The sequence below is a fragment of the Cetorhinus maximus genome, chromosome 1 (assembly GCF_964194155.1).
Source record: "Cetorhinus maximus chromosome 1, sCetMax3.hap1.1, whole genome shotgun sequence".
Lineage (NCBI taxonomy): Eukaryota > Metazoa > Chordata > Chondrichthyes > Lamniformes > Cetorhinidae > Cetorhinus > Cetorhinus maximus.
Window position 1 is genome coordinate 224,648,875 of NC_135879.1, and position 14,925 is coordinate 224,663,799.

At 42.5% G+C, this 14,925-nt stretch overlaps 1 protein-coding gene across 1 annotated transcript; it reads left to right on the plus strand.

Annotated features, from left to right (window-relative positions):
• The first annotated feature begins 561 nt into the window (after positions 1 to 561).
• LOC144687663 (vasotocin-neurophysin VT-like) lies at positions 562 to 12,927 on the plus strand. Its single transcript, XM_078554048.1, has 3 exons — positions 562 to 749; positions 8,033 to 8,237; positions 12,365 to 12,927. Exons 1-3 carry the CDS (start codon positions 630 to 632, stop codon positions 12,526 to 12,528), a joined length of 489 nt encoding a protein of 162 aa, XP_078410174.1. The 5' UTR covers positions 562 to 629; the 3' UTR covers positions 12,529 to 12,927.
• Positions 12,928 to 14,925: the final 1,998 nt, after the last annotated feature.

Consider the following 14,925-nt stretch of genomic DNA (forward strand, 5'->3'; position numbering starts at 1 on the left):
TGTTTGCACTTTATTTTTCTCTAGTCGAGGTCATTCGACAGACACAGCAGGGCACAACAGACAATACCACTCAGTTACTTCACCTTGTAATGAACAGTTTTCCAAACTCAAGTTGGAAAGTAGCCAATTGAAAAGGGAAAATGAACCATTTTAAAAATTCAACTATTCTTGGGGGGGGTGGGGGGGGGTTACTTTTGCCTCAGATTCCCCTCTGTATTGTAAAGAGGGCTGCCATCAAAAGGCCACATTGGCACAAGAGGCTAACAATAGCCTAGGATCTTACCCCCTACTCTGAATTAAAACAGACGTCGTCCTTTCCAGCCTCCGTTGCTTTTTTGTTGGAAGATCGCCCCCTAACTTCGTTTTGCTGTTTGGACTTTTAAAAGTTCTTGCCAAGAAAGTGATGGACAGTTTAACATGTCCGTGCTTGGCAGTGGGATGCAGCAATTAACGTCGGCATTTCAATTTTTAAAAAAAAACACCAGCAATTTATGCAGAAGATGAATTGGCAGAAACCCGTGACGTCTGCGGCAGAATGGCTTGAGAGTATAAATAAAGGCTGCTGAAACCGATCCTGCAGCTCATGCTCAGCCAAGAGTGCGTAAAACAGCTGATCGCCTCTGAACACCATGCCTCGACTCTCGCTACCAATTTGCCTGCTTTGCCTCCTGGCTTTCACTTCAGCATGTTACATCCAGAACTGCCCCAGAGGGGGCAAGAGGTCGTTCCTGGATACAGGTGTCAGGCAGGTAAGGAAGGTCCCGTTTATCCTCAACTTTCTTCTACATTTTTTTTAATTTAAAAAGTCCTCGGTTCTTCGAAAGAAAAACGATTCCCAGTTTAAATTCCGTGCATCGATTTACTTGTTATCCTAGTGAGTTTAAACACATTCAGTTCAATTGATGACCGATGCCAAATATTTACTTTGCGAATTATTTCGAAGTTGTAGCTAGGTGAGTGGGATTAATAAAATACGTAAATAATTATGAACCAGACGCTTTTCACCCTGTATGTTCCCCAGGTCAGAACAGAAGTTTTTTTTATTAAAAATTAACCTCTGTGCGCTCATTTCAACTTTCTGGGCGAGAAGAGGCCTGTTCAACACCTGTCGAAAATAAATGTTTTTGTTCTAGCTGGATATGTGTGGTCACAAGCTTCACTTAGACCCAAAGGTAAAGAGATGAGATGGTTTAGTAGTTAGAATGGGATCTCCTACTATCCTAACTCGAACTCCACTACAAACTGATTGGGCACAAGATTTTTTTTATTCAGTCAGGGGATGTGGGTGTCACTGTCCAGGCCAGCATTTATTGCCCATCCCCAATTGCCCTTGTTCAGAGGGCATTTTAAGAGTCAACCACATTGCTGTGCATCTGGAGTCACATGTAGACCAGACCAGGTAAGGATGGCAGATTTCCTTCCTAAAGGACATTAGTGAACCAGGTGGGTTTTTGCAACAATTGACAATGGTTTTATGGTCATCATTTGACTTTTAATTCCAGTTTTTTATTGAATTCAAATCCCCCCCATCTGCTGTGGTGAGATTTGAATCCTGGTCCCCAGAGCATTACCCTAGGTCTCTGGATTACTAGTCCAGCAACAATACCACTATGCCATCACCTCCTCAAAGGTGAACAAGGGGTGCCCAAAAAAGAAATCAAGAAGTTAAATAATTGCCCATGTCATTCAAATAGCTGAGATTATGAGATAAAGAAACCAATGTCAGACTGAGGGAGCATTCCTTCCAGTTACTTCAATGTCCTTTCTCAACCATCTTGACCTTAGTAAGCAGGCAAATGTGGAGGATTTATTCATTTATACGAAAATATTGAATTCACCTGCAAGCATTTTTGTTTGAAGCCTTTCACTTTACTTTAATATATGATTAGCATTATGAAAAGTTGAAGTAAGAAAGTTTTCTTAAAATTAGCAGAAATCACATGCAAACGAGATATAGTGAACAGTTATAGACTGTGAATACGGAAACCTAACTTCTTAAACAAGCAATAGAGAAATACAGTGATTGTAAACGTATAAATTTTGAAGGACTTGTGCTATGGATTGTACATTATGAGTGCAGAATTGTAAAAACAGATGCACCTAGTGTTAAAAGGTTATAAAAGCAAAATACTATGGATACCTGAAGTCTGAAACAAAAACAGAAAATGCTGGAAAAACTCAGCGGGTCTGACAACATCTGTGGAGAGAGGAACAGAGTTGACGGTTCGAGTCTGTATGACTCTTCTTCAGAGCTGAAGAGAAGTGAAAATGTGATGGAATTTATACTGTTTAAGGTGGGGTGGAACAGGTGAAGCTGGATAGAAGACCAGAGATAGGTGGGGGCAAAGGAGAGATTGACAAAGATGTCATGAACAAAAGGACAAAGGGGGTGTTAATAGTAGTGGTAAGGGCTAAAGGAGGTGCTGATAGTGGAATTAAGGCAAGAAAGCACTTTAGGCACTTTACAGTCTTCCAGGCTTAACACTGAGTTCAACAACTTCAGGCCATGAACTCTCTCCTCTATCTACACCTCTTTTTTGTCCCTTTTTCTAAATTCATTTTTATTTTTATCCACTTATTTTTATTCATTTTTATTTTCATCCATTTATTTACTGTTTTATCTCTTTTTTATCGCCCCCTTATCTAATTTTCAATCCCTTTTTGTTTTCCCCCACCGCCACCCCCTTCCCCCATCCCACCCCCACAAGGGCCATCTGTTACTTGTTCATGTTGTTCTTTCCAGAGTGCTTAACCTTGTCCTGCTACTATCACATTCTGCTTTCTGACCTTAATGCCACTATCGTCACCTTTTTTAGCCCATACCACTAACATTATCACTCCCTTTGTCCTTTTGTTTATGCCATCTTTGTCAATCTCATTCTTGATCCTTTTATGAGTGGGAACAGCTTTTCCTTATCTACTCTGTCAAGCCCTTTCATGATTTTGAAGACGTCTTAGCCTTCTCCTCTCCAGGGAGAACAGTCCCAACCTCTCCAGTCTACCTTCGCAGCTCAAGTTTCTCATCCCTGGAACCATTCTTGTAAACCTGTTCTGCACTCTCTCCAATATGTTCACATTCTTTCTATAATATGGCGCCCAGAACTGTACATAATACTGCAGCTGAGGTCTAACTAGTATCTTATATAAATTCAGCAGAACCTCCTTACTCTTGTACTCCATGCCCCTATTAATAAAGCCCAGGATAGTGTATGCTTTATTAACTGCTTTCTCCACCTGTCCTGCCACCTTCAATGGTCTATACACATAATACACCCAGGTCCCTCTGCTCCTGCACCCCCTTAAGAATTGTACCCCTTTTTTATAATGTCTCTCCATGTCCTTCCTACCAAAATGCCACCTATCTGCCCACTCCATGAACTTGTCTATGTCCTTTTGAAGTTCTATACTGTCCTCCTCACAGTTTAAAATGTTTCCAAGTTTCGTATCATCTGCAAGCTTAGAAATTGTCCCCTGCACACCAAGATCTAGATCATTAATATATATCAGAAAAAGCAAGGGTCCCAATACTGACCCCTGGGGAACTCCACTACAAACCTCCCACCAGCCTGAAAAATATCCGTTGACCATTACTCTCTGTTTCCTATTATTCAGCCAATTTTGTGTCCACGTTGCTACTATCCCTTTTACCCCATGAGTTATAACTTTCTTCACCAGTCTGTTGTGTGGCACTGTATGAAATGCCTTTTGATAGTCCATGTACACCATGTCATCTACCCTCTCTGTTACCTCTTCAAAAAACTCCAGCAAGTTAGTTGAACATGACATCCCTTTAGAAATCCATGCTGGTTCCCCCTAATAAACCCTCTTTTTTCTATGTGACTATTAATTCTATCCAGGATAATTGTCTCTAGAATCTAGCCCACCACTGAAGTTAAACTGACTGGTTTGTAATTGCTGAGCTTATCCTTACAACCTTTTTTGAACAAGGGCGAATTGTTTGAAATCGCTTAGTCCTCCGGCGCCCCCCCCTAAATCTAGGGAAGACTGAAAGATTATGGCCAGTGATCCTGCAATTTCCACTCTTACTTCCTTCAAAACCCTTGGATGCATCTCAACCAGCCCCGGTGCCTTGTCAACTTTTGAGCTCTGACAGTATATCCAACACTCCCTCCTTGTCAATTTTGAACCCTACTAGGGACAGAGTTCCCTCCTCTGTCACTATGGCCTGGGTAGCATCTGCTTCCTTGGTAAAGATGGATGCAAAATATTCATTTCACTCCTCAGCCACGCTCCCTGCCTCCATGTATAAATCGTCTTTTTGGTCCCTAATCGGCCCTACTCCTTTTACCACCCTCTTATTAATTGTGTGCCGATAGAAAACTTTGGGATTCTTCTTAATGTTGGCTGCCAGATTTTTCTCATAATTCCTCTTTGCTTCTCTTATTTGCTTTTTTACCTTCCCTCTGAACCTTCCGTATTTCGCTTGGTTCTCAATTGTGTTTTCTACCTGACACTTGTCATAAGCACGCTTTTTCTTCTTTACCTTAATTTCTATCTCCTTTTTCATCCAGGGAGCTCTGGATTTGTTTGCCCTACCTTTCTCTTTTGAGGAAATATACCTTGACTGTGCCCGAATCATTTCATTTTTGAAGGTAGCCCATTGTTCAGCTACAGTTTTTCCGGCCAACCTTTGGTTCCAGTCTATCCAGCTCCGTTCTTGCCCCATTGAAGTCAGTTCTCCCCCAGTTAATTATTCTTAGGGCAGGATTTTACCGTCGGCAGGGCCCTCTTGCCGACGCGTAAAATGACGCGCAGTGACATCGGGGGAATCTTCTGATGTCATCCCGCCCCATTTAAATTTTCAGGAAGGCAGGGGCACAGCGAAATCAGCTGTGCACCCCCCGACCTGTCAATGGCCAATTGAAGCCATTGACAGAGTCAATTATGTAATTAAAGGACATCTTAAGGTTGGCGGGCAGGCCAGGAGCCCCAGCGGGAATTAGGAAAAACATATTCCTAGCGTTTCTCACTTAAATCCAAGTGTAGCTACTTCTTTAAAGGTAATGCACTGTTCTAATTTGCAGCAATTTAAAGACAGTCCCTAACAGTAGTTTCTTACCAACCAATGAGCTTATGGTTTTCCTGTGATGTCGTTATTTGTTTTCTCTCACTCTCCTTTTGAACTCAGCGCACCCTGGTTCTGAGCAGTGGCTCACCACCACCTCTCTGACTCCCACATAAGTGATATAGGCCTCAAGCCTCAGCCCCGATTTATACTCTCTCGCTCCTGATGGATGGTGGCATAGTGGTATTGTCACTTGACTAGTATCCCAGAAGACCCAGGGTAATGCTCTGGGGACCTAGGTTCCAATCCCACCAAGGTAGATGGTGAAATTTAAATTCAATAAAAATCTGGAATTAAAAGTCTGATGATGACCATGAATCCATCTGGTTCACTAATGTCCTTTAGGGAAGGAAATCTGCTGCCCTTACCTGGTCTGGTCTGCATGTGTTTTCAAAAGGGAAATAGATAAATACCTGAAGGGAAAAGATTGCAGCACCATGGGAAAAGAGCAGGAGACTACATAGGACTAATTTGATTGTTCTTTGAAAGAGCGAGCACATTCATGATGGGATAAATGGCCTCCTTCATGTCAGAAGATTCTATGATCCCCTACTAGAACCCTTCTTGCTTGTTCCATCACAATCTTCAGCTAATCCAGCTGTAATGGTTCTGTGGGCCATGTCCTCTCTAACATAACATTAGTCACTGTGCCAGTGAATCATCTTCATGATCCAGCTCCTTACCCTCAAATCTTTCTTCACTGATCGTGCCCTACCCTAATTGGGAATTATTGCACTTGCTTAGCAATAACCTGCTCACTGACGCTCAGTTTGGGTACTGCCAGGGTCCCTCAGCTTCTGACCTCATTACAGCATTGGTTCAAACATGGACAAAAGAGCTGAACTCCCGAGGTGAGGTGAGAGTGACTGCCCTTGACATCAAGGCAGCATTTGACAGAGTGTGGTATCAAGGAGCCCTAGCAAAACTGGCGTCAATGGGAATCAGGGGGAAAACTCTCCGCTGGTTGGAGTCAAACCTAGCACAAAGGAAGATGGTTGTGATTGTTGGAGGTCTGTCATCTCAGCTTCAGGACATCAATGCAGGAGTTCCTCAGGGTAGTGTCCTCAGCCCAACCATCTTCAGCTGCTTCATCAATGACCTTTCTTCCATCATAAGGTCAGAAGTGGGTTGTTCGCTGATGATTGCACAATGTTCAGCACCATTCGTGATTCCACAGATACTGAAGCAACCCATGTCCAAATGCAGCTAGACCTGGACAATATCCAGGTTTGGGCTGACAAGTGGCAAATAACATTCGTGCCACACAAGTGTCAGGCATCTCCAATGACCATCTCCAACAAGAGAGAATCTAACCATCGCCTTGATATTCAATGGCATTACCTTTGCTGAATCCCCGCTACTAAGATCCTGGGCATTACCATTGACCAGAAACTGAACTGGACTAGCCATATAAATACTCTGGTTACAAGAGCAGGTCAGCAGCTAGGAATCCTGCAGCAAGTAACTCATCTCCTGATTCCCCAAAGCCTGTCCAACATCTACAAGGCACAAGGCAGGAGTGTGATGGAATACCCCCCACTTGCCTGGCTGAGTGCAGCTCCAAAACCACTCTAGAAGCCTGACACCATCCAGGACAAAGCAGCCCGCTTGACTGGCACCCCTTCCACAAACATTCATTCCCTCCACTGCCGACGAACAGTGGCAGCAGTGTGCACCATCTACAAGATGCACTGCAGAAACCCACTAAGGCTCCTTAGGCATCACCTTCCAAACCCACGACTGCTACCATCTAGAAGGACAAGGGCAGCAGATACATGGTAGCACCATCAGCTGGAGGCCCACCTCCAAGCCACACACCATCCTGACTTGGAAATATATCGCCGTACCTTCAGTGTTGCTGGGTCAAAATCCTGGAACTCCTTCCCTAACAGCACTGCGGGTGTACCTACACCACATGGACTGCAACAGTTCAAGAATGCAGCTCACCACCATCTTCTTAAGGGCAACTAGGGATGGGCAATAAATGCTGGCCCAGCCAGCGAAGCCCACATCTCGTAAATTAATAACAAAAAAACCTTCCATCATATCCCAGCCTGCACCATCAATTCCTGTTATTGCTTTCTCTATCATAGTGTAGCCAGGTTTGTAACTGCAGAAATTTATTCTGCTGAGCTGTGAAGGCACTATCCATCTATTGCACATATCCATTCACTGACATGTTATAGCTGAACCCTTGTGGGTTGGGTTACACTCTTATCTCAGAAGGAGTAAAGAAACCGCTCATTGACACATCGTGAAGCTTCTAAATAGGCCTTTCACTGTCACACATAGCACTGTGCAGGAATCACTTGAACCTGACGCACTTTAAAAAAAAAACATGCAACTTTCAAAAATCATAATGGAGCATTTGTTAATACTAGCAGAATGAAGGGGAGGCAAACCACCTGATTCATTTCAGAGGCTAAGGTGATATCATTTCCTCTTGCAAAGGACTTTTTAAAGATTTGTCTTCATTGTGCACACTGCTGGCGAGTTTTGGAGCACCAAAGACGGTTTTCTGATCATGCACTGTCATGGGGGTGGCCTCCTGCTGCAGTACACAATATATGAACAAAGTGCATGGTTTGTGTGGCTATTTCCAAACTAAGCAAGGGTGAAAATGCATGAGATATACAGAACCAACTCCTAAAACTACCATTTTGTATCAAATGGAAGGCCAGTAAAAGTCATGCTGAGAATATAGCCTGTGGATTATATGAGTAAATGAATGCTAGAAACGTCAATTTTAAAAGTTTACTTCAGCCCTCTGTTTGGTGTGTTTTGAGTGCAATGATTAAAACAGGACCAGACCTTAGAGCCAGTGCCATTTAACTAACCTTGACGTATGCCTCCATAGCTGCTGCAGTCAAAATTAAGTTTTCTTTTCAAAGACCTTGAAAAAAGCTAAGCCATTCTTTCTTCTCTCCCTTTCCTATCCTTTGCCAGTGTATGCCTTGTGGCCCCGAGAACAGAGGCCACTGTTTTGGAGCTAACATCTGCTGCGGGGAGGAGATTGGCTGCTACATTGGAACCTCAGAGACACTGAGATGTCAGGAGGAGAATTACCTGCCCTCCCCTTGCGAACCTGCCGGAAGAACCTGTGGTAGAAACGGCGGGAAATGTGCCTCATTGGGAATCTGCTGCACCGACGGTAAAACTCTTTTCAAATACCGATCGCTTTATTTCTAGGCATCTGTCTCAATATATCTCCATTGATGCCATTTCCAACAGGCCAGCTTCACTGAGACAAGCCCACCTGTAAAGTTGGTGGGAGGGGGCAGCTGTCGATAAGTACAGATGAGAGAAGCTTAAGTACAGTAAAGTCCCGCAGTTTGCGACTCCCTGTTTCGCGTTTTCACTTGCCCGCGCTTTGAACTTTGTCTACAGCATCGCGAGCAATGTCCGTTCATCCGTGGTTTCTCCACCCCCCCCTCTCCTTTCCCCGGGGGAGACAACAGCCATAACTTGCAGTTGAAGAGCAGCTCGGATGAAGGGGTTAACGCGGAAATGTCCGAATCTCGCTGCAATAATGGCTGTGCTTATTTTTAAATCTTCACTGATGTATTGCTCAGTGACTCCCCTGTCTTTATGGATACAGTTACTGCACCGCAATTTAGAGTAGTGCAACTGCCCAAACCAATGCTGCCCTTGCATGGCTGAAACCGATTTAATTCAGCCCCATGGAAAAGCATGTTCATCATTCACGATTTCGCCACTTGCGAGGTTTCGGTGGGATCGTAATCCCCACGAACAGCGGGTCTTTACTGTACGAGCAAGAGCACCCCCATGAGGTAATTAAACCTCAAGTGACATGGGCAAGGTAAACCCAGAGTATTACTGAATAAACTCGGACTCTAAGGGTTAAATTATGAGGAGAGATTACAAACTAGGGTTGCACCCCCTGGTATTTATCAGATTAAAGAGTGTTTAATCAAAGTTTTCATGATATTAATAGGAATAGATAGAACAGATAGAGACAAACTATTTATTCTGGTCGGGGAATCCAGGACTCTGGGCCACATTAGAGTCAGATCGTTCAGGAACGAAGTAGAAAACACTGGCACACACAAAGAAACATTTTTTTTCATGCAAAGGATGGTAAAGGTTTGGAATTCTCTTTCGCAAATGGCATTCGATCCTAAGCCAGTTGTTAATTTTAAAACTGAGGTTTCTATTATCCAAAGGTATTGAGGGATATAGGGCAAGAGTGGGTATATACAGTTAGGTCACAAATTAAGCATGATCTCACTGAATGGCAGAACAGGTTCAAAGGGGTAAATGACCAACTCCTATGTTCCTATGTTCCTGATTGGCCAGCTGGCTCTCTGCTCACAAGAGGCAAATTGGTAGAAAAAGTGGCTTGAATTGAAAAGTCTGTTGGGAGGCAAAGGGTTAAGTATTACTTTCAAGATAACTTCTGCGTTTCAAGATAACTTCTGCATTTAAAGCAGATATTTGGGGGGGGGGAAAACAATCTTCTTCACTCAAAAGTTGGTAAACCTCTGGAATATTCTATGAGGTGTTTGATTCAAAGAAAATGAGGTGAATTTTTGCCTTTACCACCTGGGTGCTAAGCATTTCCAGGGCAGAGAATGAAAAGGAAAATCTAATGGGCAGGATTTCACGGCAGGAGCATGAACCCACCAGACCTTCACTCCATTGAAATTAATTGAAACCCTCTCTGCTGGATTTTGCTCTCTAAGCTCCATCTTCTATCCCTTTCCCCGGATCAGCTACTTAACCCTTGCGGTTCAGAGGCCTACTCTGGATGTCAGTGACTCAGTGTGCATTTTACTTGCGTCACAAGCAACACTTTCATTAACCTAAACCCCTTAGCATATAAATCGATATCAGTGTAAAAATACCGATACAAATATCGGCTAATGTATGCTCACAATCCGGCTGCTTGGTTTCTCCAGAGACAGACAAGGGCAGGTAGTCGAACCGTCCTGCTCTGTAAGTCGCGTTGATAGCTAACCAGGCTATCTTCTCTTCCGACTGTAGTCATGAGTCCCCTGCGTATCCAGTTCTCATACCCTTCTGTCAGACCTGCATACTACATTTGCAGTGATGTCACTTTCTCATTGGCACAGTGCTGTCAGCCTCAGATTACCCCCAAATGAGATAATGAGATCGTGGGGTCATCACAACTGCCCGCATCCTGATTGCAGAATTCAAACCCACGCTGGGCTGGTCCTTTGTTCCAGGGTCCTGTGTGTGTAGGTGCAGTTTGACTCGTTTCTGCCTATCTGTTTAGGCATGTTCTCTTTCTTCTGGTCATTGTCCATCCACAACCTAACCCTCTTCCCGCCAGCCCTCGGTCCACTTTGTGTTGTACTAAAAATACATTGTTCAATCTCTAATATTACGTTTGGCATGACTTTTACAAAGAAAACCAGTACATCATTTCAAAAATGTGGATCAAAGAAACAAACTACAAAAATATCAATATCAAAACGTCAACACCTGTAATAGCAAATGCCGAGCAAGTTCCATTCTGCTAATTTCATCGCGGTCTTGTTCTATCTCCATATTGCAAAAGTCAGTGACTAAGTTACAGACGTTATTCTCTTCATTCACTGACAACTGAACCACACTCTCTGTTTAACAACAATGTATAGGTTGCTGTTGCCAGGCTTATTAACACTTTCATGCCCACCCCTAGCAATCCAAGGCCTAGGCTTTATTCCTAGAAGGATAGAATTGAAAAGTAGGGAAGCTATGCTAAACCTGTAACAAACCTCGGTTAGACCACTCATGGGGTGCTGCATGCAGTTCTGGTCACCATGTTATAAAAGGCATAATGAGGCACTGGAGAGGCAGCAGAGAAGATTTACAAGAAATGCATGGGTATACATACTAGGAAAGGATTGACAGTCTGGGTCTCTTTTCCCTTCAAAAAAGAAGGCTGAGAGGTGACCTCATAGAGGTTTTGATAGAGTGAATGATAGAGAGAGAATGTTTCCTCTGCTGAGGAAGAGCAAAACCCAGAGTCCTTCAGCATAAGATAGTCACCAAGAAATCCAAGAGGGAACTCAGAGAAAATTATTTATCCAAAGAGTGGTGAGAATGTGGAACACATTACCACAGGGAATGGTTGAAGGGAATAGTGTAGATGCATTTAAGGATGTGAGGGAGAAGGGAATAGGGGGTTACAATGGTATATTTCGACGAAGAATGATGGGAGGAGGGTCATGAAGAGTCTAAACACCGGCATGGACTGGTTGGGAGGAATGGCCGAATATCCTATATAATTCTAAGTAATATGCTTAAAGCCCAGGCAACAAAGACAAAATTCTACTCCATTCGGGCAGTTTAAAATGCTGTTGGATGCTAGCCTAGGTGAACTCGATGGACAGAATGGACCATACTCGTGTTTAACTTTTTCTTGTATTCTTAGCGATTGTGGCTAGATAGGCCCCTCTTCTCCCCCTCAAAAACAAATTTGGTAGTAAGTTATTATGACCATTTAAAAATAAGAAAGGTTTTTCCTTATCACATCAGCACTTAGGGATGTTTTCCTCAGTTAAGTGAAGTCTGTTGAGCCTATAGTAAACTTAACATTTCCTCTTAATTGCTACAGGGGGTTATTTTTGTTAAACAGAGGATAATAAGGGATATTTTCCTTCTAGTTTTGTAACATTACCTATGTCCAATTTTCACCATTGACGATTTTCTAATGTCCAAACATAAGAATTGCTAAATGGGATTAGACCAAATCTGGTAGTCACCTTTTACCATTCTGGTGGCCGCCTACTCCAGCAATATTGGAGTTATTGACGAATTGGAGCAATCAATCAAAAATCAATTAGTTTACAACAGACCCAGATGGGAGGTGAGGAAATCCCCCAGTGGGGGAGACCTTGAGGAACCATCAGTTAAAAATCATCTTTTTCCCCCCCCAAGAATGATATACCTATGATGTTATGTCTCAACTTACCCATGAACTGCATCCCAAATCTACCACTGCCAGCAACGAGCACCAGTCGGGGAATTAACCCTCAGCCCTGCTAAATGTAGCTCTTGGCTGGGAGCGTCAGATTCTTACATGTATCCTTTCACTTTTACTCGAATTAATGATTCTCTCCCAAAAGGCCTTCTCTCTTTCTATACTTCAATATGACAGAAAAAATTGCACATGGATTGCAGAAGGAATGAACATGGTGGACAAAATGGGTCTTTCTTAACAGATGCCTTCCAATCTTCTTAAAAATCTTGTTTGCAGCCAGAAATATTGAAATAAAAATCATGATTATGTGTTATCTTTCTTCTTTCTAGAAACGTGCACTGCAGACTCTACATGTCTGGAAAATGAGAGTAAATGGAAACAGTCTCCGATGGAAAGAAACTTGACCCTTTTAGACAGTGCTGCAACTGACCTCCTTCTGAGGCTAATGCGTCTATCTAACAGGCAGCCCACAGAGAAGAACCAGCTAATATAAAATCATGTATTTTAATGTGCCCTCTCTTTGATGCTGCCTTTGAGAATCATACAACACTCATGGTATAGGAAGCAGCTGTATATGGAGCTGGTACTTTAACAAGAGGGCCATAAACAATGCATGTTATTCTATGATCTATGATATGTCAGAGTGCTATAGAGTGTACTTATCCAATACATAACAGTATGTCGATCTCAATATTTATGCTGAAGGTAGTAAATATACTTTTCCAAATGTCATTTTTAGTTACATTTACTTCACCGAAGTTTTTGTTCATGGTATAAAAAGTACAACCTATTTTTCATTTCTTCAGTAACTTGTAAACATTAAAGGAAGCATGTGTACATACATAGCAAAATAAAACCCTTTGTTGCTTAATGTGGAATTGCAATGCAAAATGGTTGGATCTCATGTGGTCTTTGTATGTTTATTTCTCTGCTAGGGCTCAGGCATATGGCAAGAATAAGAATCAGGTATAAGGAGTAGTTGGAGGTCTTGTGGCACAGTGGGTGGTGTGTCTGCCTCTAAACCAGAAGCTCTGGGTTCAAGTCTCACCCCAGGACTTGGTGGCCAAAGGAGGTGCATTCATCATGCAGCCAAGCAGATTGAGTACAACCTGCAAGTTTATCCAGCACCTACCAATGGCAGGCAGTAAGGGTGGGAATGATTCCTGGTCAGCCATATGATAGAGAGAATGTTGGAGCCTCTGCCATCATTATCCATGGCTCCAGACTATAACCTGTGTATGAGAAGTGCATGTTGCCACTGTAACTTGGACTGTCTGAGTGAACTGTAATTCACCATCACAAAGACCATACGTTTGATTTTGAAAGGCATTCATTGATTCACTTGATTATCCCTTCTTATGTAAGTTATTGAGGAAGTAATCACTATTTTATGACTAACTCACTAAGCACCAATGCTGAGTTAACTCATCGAGTGACTCTGGCCTGCTGAGGGGTTTACCTATCATTGCCTAGAACTTCACTTTTGAAATGGTAAATCATGTTGGAGCTCGATTAGATGAGAAAATTAATCAAAGAACAATTTTAATGACGTCAGTCACTTGTCCATAAATGATTGTGATATTTGGAGATGTAAGAGGATAAGGAAGTCATTTCATTTTTAATGGTTCTTCTTTGGGGAGTAAAACTCATCCAATGGCCAAAAGGCTATATGAGCACAAAAAGGTTTAAACATGGCTAACAACATGCAAACTCTAGAATTGGATGGACAAAGCATGTTCCAATATTATTGGAGAATGAGATTTTTTTTAAATGATGATTTTAAATAGTGGTGAAAATGAAAATTTAGCTTTACCCTAGAGGCGCTGCTTCACGATACACTGATTGAAAGCTATAACCTGTCAGATTCCTTTAATCATTTTACAGGCAATTGTTTTCTCAGCTCTACAGCCTGTAGCCTTTTTCCCCCTCTTACAATCTCTCCAACTTTCTCTATCCTACTATTATGGTTGTTGCTCCCATGAACTGTCCTCCTTTGTTCTTGCTAAACTCTGAATATGCTATCCTCAATGCTGCTTTCCTTTCCCTTATTCACCATGCAGAAATCAATTCACTGCCCTGCTGCCTACTCCAGCACAGACTTGATGGGCCAAACAGCCTCCTTCTGTGCTGTCCCATTCTATTATTCTACGACATAACTTTTCTCAATTTATTATAAGAAACAGCCTTTTAAAACTCAAGCTCAGCATTACCAAACTATTTCTTCTTAATAACCTTAGTTTGTATCCTTTTCAACCTTGGTGGTGCCTGGCACCCTGAGACTCGACCCTTCAACTTCATTCTGCAAGGAAAACAAAATATCAGTAGCATTACAAAACGTAATTCTGTGATCTGTTCCTTGGCGAATAAAATCCAGTGTTTTGTATGCGTCCAAAACCATAAAGGAAACCCCATTTTAGAATTGTTTCGCAGGCTGAACACCATTCTACACTAGATGGGAAAAAAACAGGCTCATAATCTGTTAAAAGAAATGGTTCCAAAGAAGCATGAAGCCCACTGGCAAAATAAATAGAAACCTAAATGGCAGAAAACACAACATGAACAAATTAGACAATTGCAAAATTCCTGGTGCCTTTGATCTATTGCAGGCTTGGCAGAGTCTGATAAATGAGCGTGATCATACTGACATCAGGAACACAGCCTTCAATTAGAATCCACACTGTCAATTCTAGTCCAACACGAATCTTCCAAATACTTCCTGTTTGTGGGTGTCACTGGCAGGGCTGACTTTGATTGCTCTCCCCTGAGAAACTGGTAGGTCTTGTTAAACCATTGGTGGCAGTTAGATGCAACTGAATGGCTTGCCACACTAGTTTTGAGGGCAATTGAGAGCCAACCACGTTAGTGTGTGGGACTTGGAGTCACATATCGG

Excerpts from the sequence above, each read along its gene's own strand:
- LOC144687663 (XM_078554048.1), top strand. The coding sequence starts at position 630 with ATGCCTCGACTCTCGCTACCAATTTGCCTGCTTTGCCTCCTGGCTTTC. Across the intron at positions 750-8,032 it reads TGGATACAGGTGTCAGGCAG|TGTATGCCTTGTGGCCCCGA; the intron begins GTAAGGAAGGTC and ends ATCCTTTGCCAG. Across the intron at positions 8,238-12,364 it reads GGGAATCTGCTGCACCGACG|AAACGTGCACTGCAGACTCT; the intron begins GTAAAACTCTTT and ends TCTTCTTTCTAG.